At 39.4% G+C, this 17,041-nt stretch overlaps 1 protein-coding gene across 1 annotated transcript in view; it reads right to left on the bottom strand.

The window, feature by feature from the left end:
- Positions 1-2,506: 2,506 nt before the first annotated feature.
- The window catches only part of TMEM236 (transmembrane protein 236), a 39,830-nt gene continuing 25,295 nt past the window's right edge, over positions 2,507-17,041 (bottom strand). The window contains exon 4 of the mRNA XM_010859986.1: positions 2,507-4,036. Within this exon, the coding sequence (XP_010858288.1) occupies positions 3,456-4,036 (581 nt within the window). The 3' untranslated portion in view covers positions 2,507-3,455. The remainder of the gene's footprint in view (positions 4,037-17,041) is intronic.

Genomic DNA, 17,041 nt, shown 5'->3' with positions numbered 1-17,041 from the left:
ATCTTTTTTGTACAGGTTCTTCTGTGTATTCTTGCCATCTCGTCTTAATATCTTCTACTTCTGTTAGGTCCATACCATTTCTGTCCTTTATCGAGCCCATCTTTGCATGAAATGTTCCTTTGGTAGCTATGATTTTCTTGAAGAGATCTCCAGTCTTTCCCATTCTGTTGTTTTCCTCTATTTCTTTGCATTGATCACTGAAGAAGTTTTTCTTATCTCTTCTTGCTATTCTTTGGAACTCTGCATTCAGATGTTTATATCTTTCCCTTTCTCCTTTGCTTTTCACTTTTCTTCTTTTCACAGCTATTTGTAAAGCCTCCCTTGGATGGAGAAAAATATACCATGATTAGTGTTAGCATGGTATATTTTTCTCCATCCATTTTCTTTTAACCTATATGTAACGTTTATAACTTTTTATAAGGACACAAAAGCTGCACGGGTCTTAAAAAAAAACCATTAGAAACAATGAGAATTGCAATGTAATTTTAATAGCATAACTTTTAATCACAGAGTGTATAACAACCAATGCTTTATTAGCATAATTTGCTGCAATGCCTGTTAAATACCATAGACAAAATTTATAAACATGCGCATACCCTTAAAACTATTAAATTACATTAGGTACTCTGTAATTTTCCTCCTACATGGAGTCTTTTGTACATGCCTTCATTATTTATACAGTGTTGTGACTCTCCAAAATATCAGGCACATTCATGTTCAAATATTAGGTGCAAAATTAATTCTAAACTCCAATAAGTAATACTTCCCAAATTATCTGAGCGTTGTTCACTGTATAAATTCCAATACAAAGGTAAATATAAATGTACATAAAATATTTTAATATTTAGGAATATTACAATCAACTACATAGTTATATCAGAGAAGGCAATGGCACCCCACTCCAGTACTCTTGCCTGGAAAATACAATGGACAGGGGAGTCTGGTGGGCTGCAGTCCATGGGGTCGTTAAGAGTCGGACACGACTGAGCGACTTCACTTTCACTTTTCACTTTCATGCATTGGAGAAGGACATGGCAACCCACTCCAGTGTTCTTGCCTGGAGAATCCCAGGGACGGGGGAGCCTGGTGGGCTGCCGTCTATGGGGTCGCACAGAGTCGGACATGACTGAAGCGACTTAGCAGCAGCACATAGTTATATATTCTTCTTAATAAAAAATAATCAGGTATAAATTGAAATAAATTATTTGTATGATAATCTGGTTTTAGAGTTATAAGCATTATAAGTTTCTATGGGATTGACAGAGGAAGATAAAACGCATTGTTAAACAAGATATGCTCAGGCCTTTCTTTAAGGAATTTAAAGATTAATGAGGAACTCAGAAAAGCAAACACCCAATGAAAGTCTTTAAAAGTGCTATAGTTAGGGTTCTGAAAGAACTCATAAGAGGGACACTTTGATGTCTGATGAATTAATACCTACATCAAGTTTAAGTCCTTTAAAATTTTAACCTTTTTCAAAAAACATTTATTTATTTGGCTCTGCCAGGTCTTTAGTTGCAGCATGCAGGATCTAGCTCCCTGACTGGGGATTGAATCTAGTAGCCTGCACGTGGGAGCATGGAGTCTTAGCCACAGGACCACCAGGGAAGTCCGCTTACATCAACTTTAATCTCTATATTCAGTAGATTACTCACTTCTAAACATAACACTATTTGATGAAAAATTATAGTCTGAGGTAACCTGAAGATTTCATATATTATTTTTCACAAGTGTATGGTTTAAATTATTATTCCCAGAGAGTAAGCAAAGACACAGAAAAGAAAAAAATAGGAAAATTAAAACAATGCATTAAGCTACCTGTTTCTCTGTAGGGATTTGATCCAATTAAAAGTCTTAGCATTTATCAGTTATTATAGTTAGCCAGACAATACAATGAAAACACTCCCTATCTAGTTAATCCTCTCAGACCTATAAAGTACTATTTAACCTTATTTGTAGCTCAAACAGTAAAGAATCTGCCTGCAGTGCAGGAGACCTGTGTTGGGAAAATCCCCTGGAGAAGGGAATGGCAATCCACTCCAGTATTCTTGCCTGGAGAATCCCATGGAAAGAGGAGCCTGGCAGACTACAGTTCATGGGATTGCAAAGAGTCACACAGGACTGAGCAACTAACACTACTAACCTTATTAAAGTTCCAGTAATATACTCACTTTTGGATGTTTGCCCCAAGTCATAAAACCAGAAGTTAAGCTTTTAGCAACTGTGAATAGACCTTATCTTAAGTATAAGGAAAAACCATAAAGCCTAGGGGGAGAGTGAGACTGGAGGATTTGGTGGAGAGTTGGAACGGCAGTAAAATCAGTTATTCATTCTTTAAGCTATTTGTTACCGAAGATCACTGAAGAGACTGCCTGTGTAAAACATTACTCTGCACATGTAAGACTCTCAGAAATCTCTGTAGCATCGGTAAATTTATATAGAGTGGAGAGCCCCTGCTATGTATATCTGAGGGTATCCCAACATATGAAATCAAATCACATAATTCCATATTTAATTATTTAATGTCAAGATAACTATTATATATTATCACAAAAAACACTAATGCACTTGCTGTTATATTTGTAAGTTGAACTTCTAACTTTAAACAGGGCTTGCACCTTGCTTTCATGATGGTATCAAATTCCACAAATAAATATTCTTTTACTTTGAAATTTCCCTCTTCAATTAATGGCTTCCTGTTATAAAAGTTTATCTATATCTTACCTTAACTTCATTACATTAGATTGAGTCAAATGTCTGTGAAATTAAATTGCTTTCTCTGCTGAAATCAACTGACTACATAAAAATCTCTTGCCACAGTGGAATAAAGAACATAATTACATGTCTGAAGGAGACTCTTAAACAATTCAATTTTTTTTTTTTAAATACATGAAACAGCCATGGGTGTGCATGTGTCCCCAGTCCTGAATTCCCCTTCCACCTCCCTCCCCATCCTATCCCTCAGGGTCCATTTGTTAAAAGTATTGATAGAATCTAAACTTATTTAATAATAACAGGCTTATTTCCTAAAATTAATTTTAACAAATTCTTGTAATGCCCTTTCTGTCAACAGTAAAAAAATCTCATTCTTGGACTAACTTAGCAGGAAGACATGTTCTCATTTTTTTTTTTTTTTTTTTATGTTCTCATTTTTTAAGATGCTTTACTGAAGGGTACTTTTAGAAAAAATGCAGAATACGTAACAAAATTAACTACTGACATTTTCTACAAATCGAGGGGAACCAACTTATTAGACTACAACTTTGCTTACATTTAGCACCATTTGCATACATTTAAAAAATTGACATGTTATAGTTTTTAAAAATAGTTTTTTCTCTAGCATCTATTTCTTCATTTCTTCCTAGAGCACAAAGTAACGTACGCCTGCCCCCCAAAAAGATCACAAATATATGCATGTGCATAAAAAAGAGGTTTGACTATAGGACATTTTCTCTTTAAAAAGATCTCTCAAAGGTAGAGAACATCCTGAATCTTGTTAAGAAATTGAAGTAAACATAAGACAGAGTCACCAGCACATTTTTAAAAAGACCCAATACGGGTGTGATTGTTCCCAGGCCTATGATTAAACTCAGTCTAACAAAGATAAAAGGTAGATCCTGGAGAAGGATGGCAAAGGAATTCAGAAGCGGGTTCCGGGGAGTGAATATCATTCGAAGAAGAGAAATGTAACTGAAGATGTAGACCACGTACACCCAGCCTGACTTGTACACCCTGGGGTGTCCGGCCACCCGCACCATTTCTATGGTGTCAGCCCACAGCGGAAAGCTCCCGAGGAAGATCTCTGCACGCACGTCCTGCTGGGACAGCGTTCTCAGGATTCCCCACTCAAAGGTGGGATCCTGGGGTCCCTCCAGCTCAGGAGAGGAGTTCCCTGTGGCGCCTCCTAGTGGCCGCGACAAGTGGGTCCTGTTGGCTGGCTGTGGGCGAGTCGGGTTTTCTTCATTTTGCTTCGCTTCACATGTCACAGTTCTTATTTGTTGCAAATTGGTCGTATGGATGTGCCTGTCTTCATTACCTGCAACAAATTGATTTACTTAAATTTTAAATTTTTATTAAAATGTAACTTTTCATTCAATTTTATTTAAACTTACAGGGATTTCCCTGGTGATCCAGTGGCTAAGATTCCATGCTCTGAATGCAGGGGCTTGGGTTTGATCCCTGGTCAGGGAACTAGATCTACAGGCTGCAACCAAAAGGTCAGGCTCAGCTGCAAGGAAGACGGAAGGGCCCACAGGCTGCAACCCAATAAATAAGTGACTGTGTGTGTTACTGGCTCAATTGTGTCTGACTCTTTGTGACCCCAGGGGGTGTAGCCCACCAGGCTCCTCCATCCATGGGATTTTCCAGGCATGAATACTGGAGTGGGTTGCCATTTCCTTCTCCAATAAACAAATAAAAGAATAAATATTATAAAATAAATAAATAAATATTACCTTATTTATATTTGGTGCAGTCAAATAAATAAATTTAGAAATAAATTTAACTTTTAAATGCTTTATTTAAATTTTTAAATTTTAAATAAAATTTAACTTTTCCTTCAATTTGTTTAAAATTTAAACATTTTAAATTTCAAAATTTATTTAAACATAAAATTCTTAAATTTTTATTTAAAGTGAAATTTTTATTTAAACTTGAAAATGAAATACGAGTGATCTCTTATTTGAGGTCTGTGTCACACATAGAACTTCAAGATAGCAATGGATAGCACAGTGCCAAAAAATGTAGAAGCAGAGAATGCTCTTTATGTCTTTGCATTTCCTGAGGTATGGATCCTAAGTCATTCTTACCGTTTCGAAATAATACCCATTACTGATTACTGAGCTAAGTAAACACTTTCACACATTGACTCATTTAATCCTCAGGAAAAAGTTGAGAAATAGGGATTACTATCCCAGTGGATAAATATGGAAACTGGAGTCTAAGAGAGAAAAAGACACCTGAATTCAAATACACAGTTAGGAATGAGCAGAGTGGGAATTCATACCCAGACTTGTCTGACCCCAATTGACAATCTCTTAACTTTATCACTTTCTAGAGGCAATACATCAAGTGCTAATTATAAACCATACACATATCATAAAATCAAATGACTCAAAAGTTCAATGGTTCAGTCTCATCACTTTATAAGAAGCCTACAGGAATGACTACAACCCAGATCTCCAGGTTTAGAGTTTGGTGCTAAGAGGGTCTTTTTTTGAGCATGAGAGAGTTTTAGTGAAGGGTAACTGTTGGGGGCCATCGGGAGGCACTCCACCCGTGGTCATGAGGAAGGAGGCTTGACATACGCAAAGGCGGGATCGAGCCTCAAGAGACCCCCTGGAAATTCTCGAGCATCTACCCCCATAACCAGAGCCTGCCTACTTTACTACTTTGTGCTCTCACCTACACCTCTGACTTTACGGGGGGCTGTCCCCCACCACCTCTTTCAGAGAAGGAGTTAACTTAGAGCTCCAGTTAATAATAATTCCTGGGTGTGACAGGAGTGTTTCAACCTACAAACTCCTCTGAAGGTTCTCTAGCCTGCCTGACAGGCTTGTCTGGCCACATGTGATTGCTCACAGCCTCCCAACCATGAGAGGCACGAAATGCTTTAAACCTTCTAAAAACAGGTTCTTTAGAGAAGTTAGAAAACTATTAGTATAAGTATAGTGGGCTGATTAGAAATTGTATTAGTGAAGGGTTTTTCATTTGTTGAGCCAATGTTTACTGCTAAGTCTCCACATCCCCTGCCCTTATACACATTAATGAATATATAGAAGAAATAAGTATTAACCTTTGATATAAATCACGTTAGACCTTAGGCCAAGTAAATTCTTTCCTTAACTAAAACCCACTACACCCTCACCCTATAGGAATGTAACTTTATTTGGGTGGCGTCTGTTTTAATAATCACCCCTGGAGAAATAAGTGTTGACTGACCGCTGTCACAAGGAGAGGTCATAGATTGTCAGCAGGCCCCGTGGCCAGAAGATGATGTAACACCCCTAAGACCTCTGTATACATTTGTATGAAGCACCTGAATTTAATAAAAGTCAGGACTGCTGTCCCCACATGACTTTTGTATAACACCTCAGTGTATAAAAACAGACCCTGGAAAATAAAGAATTGAGATCAGTTCCTCGAAAGACTGGTCTCCCCATGTCTCTCTCTCTCTCAAACTCTGGCTCAGTCTCCATCTGGAGCGTGGAACCCGCCATGCTTACTAATTATGCCTGGGCTTCTAAGATCTGACCGGGGAGGCCTCAGTGTCTCCTCTCCTTCAGGAGAACGGAAGGACGCCTGCGGCCTACGTAAGTGGTGCAAACTTCTTGTCTTGAAGTTTTATTGGTCTCCCGCGTAAACCAAGCTACTCAGCCTCTTTTCTCCACTGAATTTTCCTGCTGAGCTATCCTCATTCTATTACTCTTTATATCTCTAATTAATATTTAAATAAGTCGCCGATGCCGTCCCCGCTTTGAATACCCTGGATCAGCCGGGGCTGGACCCCGGCAGGTAACATTCTGAACTCAAGATTTTTAAGCTGTTCTTTCCCCCAAAATTTTTGAACTAGTCAGTATGATTGTTTAGACAAGTATCTCATTTGTGACCATGAAGCTGTGGCTGATCAACAGGTCAGTCATCTGAATGAATAGGGTGTTCCTCGTCAGCATCACAAAAGTGTGTGTGTGTGTGTGTGTGTGTGTGTGTGTGTGTGTGTGAGAGAGAGAGAGAGAGAGAGAGAGAGAGAGAAAGTGAATATGTGTGTCTCTCCATACACACATGGGTATTAAGGTTGTGATTATGAAGGAATCTCAGATCTCAGAACTTACTGCTGATGACAGGACTTTTCTATGAAAGAAACAGAACATTATTTTCCAAACATTTAACCACTTAGGCACCATTTTCACTGCTAAGAATTTCTTAGCTCTTGACACAGTTTACTCAGCCAACAACATGCTGAGCTGTCACATTCCTTGATAAGATAAAATTTAAAGAGAGTCATTAGACGGAATAACTCTAAAGGTTAAAGACACAAAGGCAATAAAATTTGTTGAAATGTACTGAGCAGAAGTGAAAACATTTTAAAACAAATAAGTTATTATGATTAATGACTAACAAAGGGCTTGATGACTATAAGTAGGAGTTGTTTAAAGAACATACTTCAGTTTTCTTTCTATACAATTATTTTAAAATTGTAAGTGTGAATTGAGTACATTTATTAATTTAAAAAATAAAATTTTGAGATATTACTTCCTTCTGGTATGAATTATTCATAAGTGTTAGGACTCATGACCCTTAGAAACTTCCTTATCAAACTTAAGATGTATTTAAGATGTCACAGTAGCATGAGTAAGAATCGTTTTTTTTATTAGAATATAGTTGACTTATAATGTTATGTTAGTTTCACGTGCATAGCAAAGTGATTCATATATATATACATATATGGTGATTGAGCTACCCTGCATCCAAGGTCAGGGGCGACAGCCGAGAGGAGCTACCCTACATGCAAGGTAAGGAGCAGCGGCTGTGCTTTGCTGGAGCAACTGTGAAGAGATACCCCACATTCAAGGTAAGAGAAACTCAAGTAACACAGTAGGCACTGAAAGAGGGCATCAGAGGGCAGACAGACTGAAACCACAATCACAGACAACTAGCCAATCTGATCACACGGACCACAGCTTGTCTAACTCAATGAAACTAGGCCATGTCGTGTGAGGCCACACAAGACGGACGGGTCATGGTGGAGAGGTCTGACAGAATGTGGTCCACTAGAGAAGGGAATAGTAAACCACTTCAGTATTCTTGCCTTGAGAACACCATGAACACTATGAAAAGGCAAAAAGATAGGACACTGAAAGATGAACTCCCCAGGTTGGTAGGTGCCCAATATGCTACTGGAGATCTGTGGAGAAATGACTCGAGAAAGAATGAAGGGATGGAGCCAAAGCAAAAACAACACCCAGTTGTGGATGTGACTGGTGACAGAAGCAAGGTCCAATGCTGTAAAGAGCAATATTGCATAGGAATCTGAAATTTTAGGTCCATGAATCAAGGTATATTGGAAGTGGTCAAACAGGAGATGGCAAGAGTGAACCTTGACATTCCAGGAATCAGCAAACTAAGATGGACTGGAATGGGTGAATTTAACTCAGATGACCATTTTATCTACTACTGTGGGCAAGAATCCCTCAGAAGAAATGGACTAGCCATCATAGTCAACAAAAGAGTCCAAAATGCAGTACTTGGATGCAATCTGAAAAATGATAGAAGGATCTCTGTTTGTTTCCAAGGCAAACCATTCAATATCACAGTAATCCAAGTCTATGCACTGACCAGTAAGGTGAAGAAGCTGAAGTTGAATGGTTCTATGAAGACCTACAAGACCTTTTAGAACTAACACCCAAAAAAGATGTCCTTTTCATTATAGGGGACTGGAATGCAAAAGTAGGAAGTCAAGAAATGCCTGGAGTAACAGGCAAATTTGGCCTTGGAGTACAGAATGAAGCATGGCAAAGGCTAATAGAGTTTTGCCAAGAAAATGCACTGGTCATAGCAAACACCCTCTTCCAACAACACAAGAAAAGATTCTACACGTGGACATCACCAGATGGTCAACACCGAAATCAGATTGATTATATTCTTTGCAGCCAAAGATGGAGAAGCTCTATACAGTCAGCAAAAACAAGACCAGGAGCTGACTGTGGCTCAAATCACAAACTCCTTATTGCCAAATTCAGACTTAAATTGAAGAAAGGGTGGGAACCACTAGACCATTCAGGTATGATATAAATCAAATTCCTTATGATTAAACAGTGGAAGTGAGAAATAGATTTAAGGGACTAGACTGATAGATAGAGTGCCTGATGAACTATGGACTGAGGTTCATGACATTGTACAGGAGACAGAGATCAAGACCATCAAGAAAAAGAAATGCAAAAAGGCAAAATGGCTGTCTGAGGAGGCCTTACAAATAGCTGTGAAAAGAAGAGAAGTAAAAGGCAAAGGAGAAAAGGAAAGATATACCCATTTGAATGCAGAATTCCAAAGAATAGCAAGGAGAGATAAGAAAGCCTTCCTCTGCAATCAATGCAAAGAAATAGAGGAAAACAATAGAATGGGAAAGACTAGAGATCTCTTCAAGAAAATTAGAGATACCAAGGGAACATTTCATGCAAAGATGGGCTCAAGAAAGGACAGAAATGGTATGGACCTAACAGAAGCAGAAGATATTAAGAAGAGGTGGCAACAATACACAGAACTGTACAAAAAAGATCTTCATGACCCAGATAATCACGATGGTGTGATCACTCACCTAGAGCCAGACATCCTGGAATGTGAAGTCAAGTGGGCCTTAGGAAGCATCACTACAAAGCTAGTGGAGGTGAGGGAATTCCAGTTGAGCTGTTTCAAATACTAAAAGATGATGCTGTGAAAGTGCTGCACTCAGTATGTCAGCAAATTTGGAAAACTCCACAGTGGCCACAGGACTGGAAAATTTTCATTCCAATCTCAAAGAAAGGTAATGCCAAAGAATGCTCAAACTACCAACACAATTGCACTCATCTCACACGCTAGTAAAGTAATGCTCAAAATTCTTTAAGTCAGGCTTCAGCAATACGTGAACCATGAACTTCCAGATGTTCAAGCTGGTTTTAGAGGCAGAGGAACCAGACATCAAATTGCCAACATCGGCTGGATCATCGAAAAAGCAAGAGAGTTCCAGAAAAACATCTACTTCTGCTTTATTGACTATGCCAAAGCCTTTGACTATGTGGATCACAATAAACTGTGGAAAATTTTGAAAGAGATGAGGATACCAGACCACCTGATCTGCCTCTTGAGAAACCTGTATTCATGTCAGGAAGCAACAATTAGAACTGGACATGGAACAACAGACTGGTTCCAAATTGGGAAGGGAGTACATCAAGGCTGTATATTGTTACCCTGCTTATTTAGCTTATATGCAGAGTACCTCATGAGAAAAGCTGGGCTGGAAGAAGCACAAGCTGGAATCAAGATTGCTGGGAGAAATATCAATAACCTCAGATATGCAGATGATACCACTCTTATGGCAGAAAGTGAAGAAGAACTAAAGAGCCTCTTGATGAAAGTGAAAGAGGAGAGTGAAAAGTTGGCTTAAAGCTCAACATTCAGAAATCTAAGATCATGTCATCCAGTCCCATCATTTCATGGCAAATAGATGGGGAAACAGTGGAAACAGTGGCTAACTTTAATTTTGGGGGCTCCAAAATGACTGCAGATGGTGATTGCAGCCATGAAATTAAAATACACTTACTCCTTGGCAGGAAAGTTATGACCAACCTAGACAGCATATTAAAAAGCAGAGACATTACTTTGTTACCAAAGTCCATCTAGTCAAGGCTATAGTTTTTCCAGTAATCATGTATGGATGTAAGAGTTGGACTATAAAGAAAGCTGAGCACAGAAGAATTGATGCTTTTGAACTGTGGTGTTGGAGAAGACTCTTGAGAGTCCCTTGGACCGCAAGGAGATCCAACCAGTCCATTTTAAAGAAGATCAGTCCTGGGTGTTCATTGGAAGGATTGATGTTGAAGCTGAAACTCCAATCCTTTGGCCACCTGATATGAAGAGCTGACTCATCTGAAAAGACCCTGATGCTGGGAAAGATTGAGGGCAGGAGGAGCGGGGGATGACAAAGGATGGGATGGTTGGATGGCATCACTGACTCAATGGATATGAGTTTGGGTAAACTCTGGGAGTTGGTGATGGACAGGGAGGCCTGGCATGCTGCAGTCCATGGGTTCGCAAAGAGTCAGACACGACTGAGCCACTGAACTGAACTGAACTTATGGTGATTGACTGAGTCCTCATTCGTGTCCGACTCTTGTGACCCCATGGACTATGGTCTGCCAGGCTCCTCTTTTTCAGATTCTTTCCCATATAAGTTATTACAAAATATTGAATAGAGTTCCCTGTGCTATTACAGTAGGTCCTTTTTAGTTATCTATTTTATATATAGTAGTATGCACATGTAAATCTCAATTTCCTAATTTATCCCTTCCTGCCATGTTTCCCCTTTGGTAACCATAAGTCTGATTTCGAAATCTGTGAGTCTGTTTCTGTTCTGTAATAAGTTCATCTCTGTCATTTAAAAAATAATTTAATTTAGTTATTTTTGGCCGTGCTGGGTCTTCGTTGCCGCACAGGCTTTCCTCTAGTTGCGGCAGGCAGGGGCTACTCTCTAGTTGTGGTGAGTGGGCTTCTCACTGCAGTGGCTTCTCTTGTTGCAGAGCACAGGCTCTAGGGTTTGCAGGCTTCAGTAGTGGGCTCAACAGTTGCAGCTCCTGGACTCTAGAGCACAGGCTCGATAGTTGTGATGCATGGGCTTAGTTGCTCCGTGGCATGTAGAATCTTTACAGATGAAGGATTGATCCCATGTCTCCTGAATTAGCAGGCAGATTCTTTACCACTGAGCCACCAAGGAAGCCCTGCGTCATTTTTTAAAATTAGATTTCACATATAAGTGAGACCATATGACAATAGAATACTACTCAGCCATAAAAATAAATTTTAAAAAATGAAATAACGCCATTTGCAGCAACATGAATGGACCTAGAGATTATCATATTTAATGAAGTCAGACAGAGTAAGGAATCATTTTGATAAATTACTCTCAAGAGAGAAAAATACACATTTTTTTAACTTTTCTTTGTTGCAAGATTTATTTTAATAATCATAAAATCATCTTTTAAAACTCAGATGCTTACTTACATCAATTGTATCTCTTATTTTACCAAAAAATAAACCAATGTAGAAAATAGAGAGTGTGTTGTGTATTAGAGTACACTCCTTCACCTCTCTTAGTAGATAAAAGTGTTCAAGAGAAAACCCCAATTCCTTTGTTAATATGAAGAATACAGCATATAATACAGGCTCTTGAGGATGACTGCAAATTCAGCATTGTTTCAAGGCCAGGAAGTGCCATCTAAGAAGTGACACATTAACAGTTTTTAAACAGTGAGGGTCATAATATCTGAGGATAAGAGCTGTTGGTTTGAACAATAAATTCTTATCTATTTATTTTTAATTGAAGGATAATTGCTTTATAGTATTGCATTGGTTTCTATCAAACATCAGTATGAATCAGCCACAGGCTTACCCATGTCCCTTCACACTTGAACCTCCCTCCCATTTCCCCCTCATCCCACCCCTCTAGGCTGTTACCAAGCCCCAGTTTGAGTTCCCCAGAGTCATATAGCAAATTCCCATTGGCTATCTATTTTACATATGGTAATGTATGTTTCCATGTTACTCTCTCCATACCTCCCACCCTCATCTCCCCCCACAACACCCCAGCCATGTCCATAAGTCTTGAGCAATGAATTTTTAGGTAGGGTTCATTTTTAATGAAATGAGAAGAAGGCCTTAATCCATGTGTATTTGGTAAAACCAGGCCTGGAAGCCTCCCATTTCTCCATAGCTCATTAGGGACTAGTTTAGATTTGGGGACTAGCTTAGGGGATTAGTCCTCTTACCAAGTAAGAAACACTATAACTAAGAGCTGGAAAGGTCTGCTGGCCTCTCAGAGGGGAGGGCAGAGTTGAGGATGCCAAGAAACCATCTGGTCATTAGAACAGACCAGCAAATTTATCCCCTAGTCACGTAAACCTTCATGTATTCGTTACTGTTTCCTTAGGCTCCATGATCACTTTCCCTCCAAATTAGTATTTTTTAAAATTTCCACTCACAGTTGAAATTCTTTCCACTGTTGCTGTTAATTGTCAGGGTTCTGTTTGGGGGAAACTATATTTATTTGTGCAAAATCGGTAAAAGATGTAAACACAAAGAGCAGTCTGTTCACTTCCTGAAAGGCTCACATTCTCTGTAAAAAGCACAAATAGCAGCCATTCTGTGCAGTTCCCCACAGCTAAAGCCAGTCACCAAAACTTTTTGTCCTCACTGTGCATGCTATATAATTAAAGAAATGCAATTTTGATAACAGAAAAATGTTTAAGTAACATACCCCTTTTACTTTATTATTTCTTTATAGTGATGTATTTCTATCTCTAACTTTTATCCCCAAACTTTTTTGATCACTTCCAGGGAAAATGTAAGTACAATATAACAAATCAGTAGGGAGGAATTTTCCACAGTGAGTATGTATTCCTCTTGCAAAGAGAAAGAGAAAGCAAAAAAAGTTATTTTTCTCTTCATTTTCTTTATTTTCTCTACTCATGTTATTTTAGGAACTAACACAAGCTGGAATCGAGATTGCCAGAAGAAATATCAATAACCTTGGACATGCAGATGACAGCACCCCATGGCAGAAAGTGAAGAAGAACTAAAGAGCCTCTTGATGAAAGTGAAAGAGGAGAGTGAAAAAGTTGGCTTAAAGCTCAACATTCAGAAAACTAAGATCATGGCATCTGGTCCCATCACTTCATGGCAAATAGATGGGGAAACAATGGAAAGAGTGACAGACTTTACCTTTTGGGGCTCCAAAATCACTGCAGATGGTGACTAGAGCCATGAAATTAAAAGATGCTTGCTCCTTGGAAGAAAAACTATGACCAACCTAGACAGCATATTAAAAAGCAGAGACATTACTTTGTGACAAAGGTCTGTCTAGTCAAAACTGTGGTTTTTCCAGTAGTCATGTATGGATATGAGAATGGAATATAAAGAAAGCTGAGTGCCAAAGAATTGATGCTTTTGAACTGTGGTGTTGAAGAAGACTTCAATGAATATTCATTGGAAGGACTGATGCTGAAGCTGAAACTCCAATACTTTGGCCACTTGATGCGAAGAACCAACTCACTGGAAAAGACTCTGATGCTGGGAAAGATTGAGGACAGGAGAAGTGGGGGACAGAGGACGAGATGGTTGGATGGCATCACCGACTCAATGGACATGAGTTTGAGTAGGCTCCAGGAATTGATGATGGACAGGGAGGCCTGGCGTGCTGTAGTCCATGGGGTTGCAAAGAGTCGGACATGACTGAGTGACTGAACTGAACTGAAAAGTTACTTAAATAAAAAGAGTGAGAGAGAGAAGGATCACAAGAAAAGGCAGCTAAAAACAAGGCAGGAATGAAGCTGCTACTAAGACTGCACTTTTTAAAAGAAATCAATATTTTTATTCATTCCAAAATTTCATTCTGTGTAGCTTAGGGGTAAAACAGCATTTTTGAAGAAAAATGGGGGCTGGGATCAAGTACCAACAGCAGGCAAGTGCTAGGTCATGCCACTGGCAGGGAAGAGGCGTCAATACTGCCTCTGCAAACAGCGGCTTCAAAACTGCTCCTCATGGTCCAGTGGTTAAGACTCCATGCTTCCACTGCAAGGGACACAGGCTCAATCCCTGGTCGGGGAACTAAGATCGCCACATGGTGCGGCCACAAAACTGCTGCTGATATTGGCTAAGGGCTGAATCAATTGGACAACCAAGCTGTCTGCTGTCATGAGACAAACTGTAGAGTGCTGTTCCAAGCTTAGACTGGGTTTTGAGAACAGTGCAGCAGGTAACGTGCCCACCTTCATCACCCTGTCTCCTGACATCACATCAACAGGCACAGAAGAATAAACTGTGGCAGGGCTCTCAAAGGAAGGTAAGTTCTGTGATGAGAGACTACCCCAGGGAGTCTGAATTAGACTGGCAGTCAAGCACAGCTCATCTCCGAAGTCACAGTTAAAGTGAAAGTGAAGTCACTCAGTTGTGTCTGACTCTTTGTGACCCCATGGACTGTAGCCTACCAGGCTCCTCTGTCCATGGGATTTTCCAGGCAAGAATATTGGAGTGGGTTGCCATTTCCTTCTCCAGGAGATCTTCCTGACCCAGGGATTGAACCCTGGTCTCCCGCATTGTAGGCAGATGTTTTACCTTCTGAGCCACCAGGGAAGATTGACAGTTAAACACAGACCTAAAGAATGCATGGGAATAAATTATGTGAAGAATGGAGAAAGAACTTTTCAGGTGGTAGAGAGAACAGGTGCAAATATCTTTCAGCTAAAGGGACTTCCCTGATGGTCCAATGGTTAGGAATCCGCCTTCCAATGCAGGGCACAAGGGTCACAGATTCAATCCCTAGCCGGGGAATTAAGACCGCACATGCAGTACACTAAGCCTGTGCACCACAACTAGAGAAGCCTGCACGCTGTCACGAAGACCCAGCACAGCCCCCCAAGAGAAAAAGATCCTTCAGCTAACATGAACTGAAAGGAGAGTGTGATGAGGGGGAAGCAGACAGAGAAGAGTGATGAGGGGGAAGCAGACAGAGAAGAGGAGAGAAGCTGTGATTTATGCAGGGTTTTCTATATACGAGGAACTTTGTTAAGCCCTTTCTATGCATCCATTCACTTGATCCTTATAAAAACTGTATGATGTGGTTACCAAAGGGGACAGTGGGGAGAGAGATAAATTAGGTATATGGGATTAATAGATACATACTACTATATGTAAAACAGACAAACAACAAGGATTTACTGTATAACACAGAGAACTATATTCAACACCTTGTAATAAGCCATAACAGAAAAGAATTTGAATATATACATATCAATATATTGATATATAACTGAATCACTTTGCTGTACACTTGAAACTAACACGATATTGTAAATCAACAAAGGTTCATTAATAATAAGCCTCTATGATGTAGCTACTACTATTTTCCATTTTATTTTTAAATTTATTTTCTTTAAAGATTTTTTTTTGATGTGTACCATTTTTAAAGTCTTTATTGAGTTTGTTACAATATTACTTCTGTTTTATAGTTTTTGGCCATGAGGCATGTGGGATCTTAGTGCCCCAAGCAGGGATTGAACCCACATCCCCTGTATTGGAAGGGGGAGTCTTAACCCCTGGACCACTGGGTAAGTCTCCTATTTTCCCATTTTAAAGATAAACAAACTGAGGTAGGGAGAGACTAAGAATTGTTTCCAGGGTCACACAGCAAATAAGGAGAGGGACGGAGCATGAAACTCAAACATCTAACCATTAGACCACATGCTTATTGGGCATGATAAAGTTTGTGGACTTGATTCTAAGTTCACTGAAGATGGGGACATTGGAGGGCAGGAGAGATGACTTGGGGATTCAGTAAAGAGGCTGTTGAGGCTGTCAAGGCAGCCAATGCCCCCATTGGATTGTTACTCAACTCACAGCAACCAGAAGATGAAATTAAAGACTTGGTCAGAAAAAGTATGATAGATCTTGATGAACAATTTCCAAAGTTAATTTTGCCCTGAGACAAAAATGATCTAGAGAAAGCAAAATTCTAATAATTTAGATATAACATGATGAGGGGAAAAAAATCTGGAAAAGAAGAAAAGCCACAGTCTTACGGAAGATTTTTTTTAAATATATGAAACACACAAAGAACTTTTAGTCATAGTACTTTAAGAGAATAAAAAATAAAACATACAGCATCTAAAATAAACACTTTAATATATCTAAGTGTTTAAAATACAGATTATAACCATTGTTATTTTGACCCTCTCCAAACCAGTCAATCCTAAAGGAAATCAACCCTGAATATTCATTGGAAGGACTAATGCTGAAGCTCCAATACTCTGGCCACCTGATGAGAAGAACTGACTCATTGGAAAACACCCTGATGCTGGGAAAGATTGAGGGTGGGAGAAGGGGGAGACAGAGGATGAGATGGTTGTATGGCATCATTAATTCAATGGGCATGAGTTTGAACAAACTCTGGGAGATGGTGAAGGACAGGGAAGCCTGGCGTGCTATAGTCCATGGGGTCTCAAAGAGGGACTGAACAGCAACTGACTAAACTCACTGATCTGTGTCTATACACAGTCTCCTTTGAGAAGCATGTCTGAGGTTGGGAAGACAAGTACTACCACTGCCAAGTAATAAATGATGAAACCCAGCACCAACCTCCCAGTGTGATTATGATGAAGAATTGAAGCAGTGTTTGTAAAGCATTAGTGTCTGACACAGAGAAACAGTTACTTATGTGTTAAATAAGTAACGGGTAGCCATTGCTAAATCATCTATTGTTTCAAATGAATTAGAAGAAAATAGAAAATAGAATGCA

The sequence above is a fragment of the Bison bison genome, unplaced genomic scaffold, assembly GCF_000754665.1.
Source record: "Bison bison bison isolate TAMUID 2011002044 unplaced genomic scaffold, Bison_UMD1.0 scf7180017864461, whole genome shotgun sequence".
Lineage (NCBI taxonomy): Eukaryota > Metazoa > Chordata > Mammalia > Artiodactyla > Bovidae > Bison > Bison bison.
The sequence above is the reverse complement of the archived record's forward strand: the minus strand, read 5'-3'. Positions and strand labels throughout refer to the sequence as shown.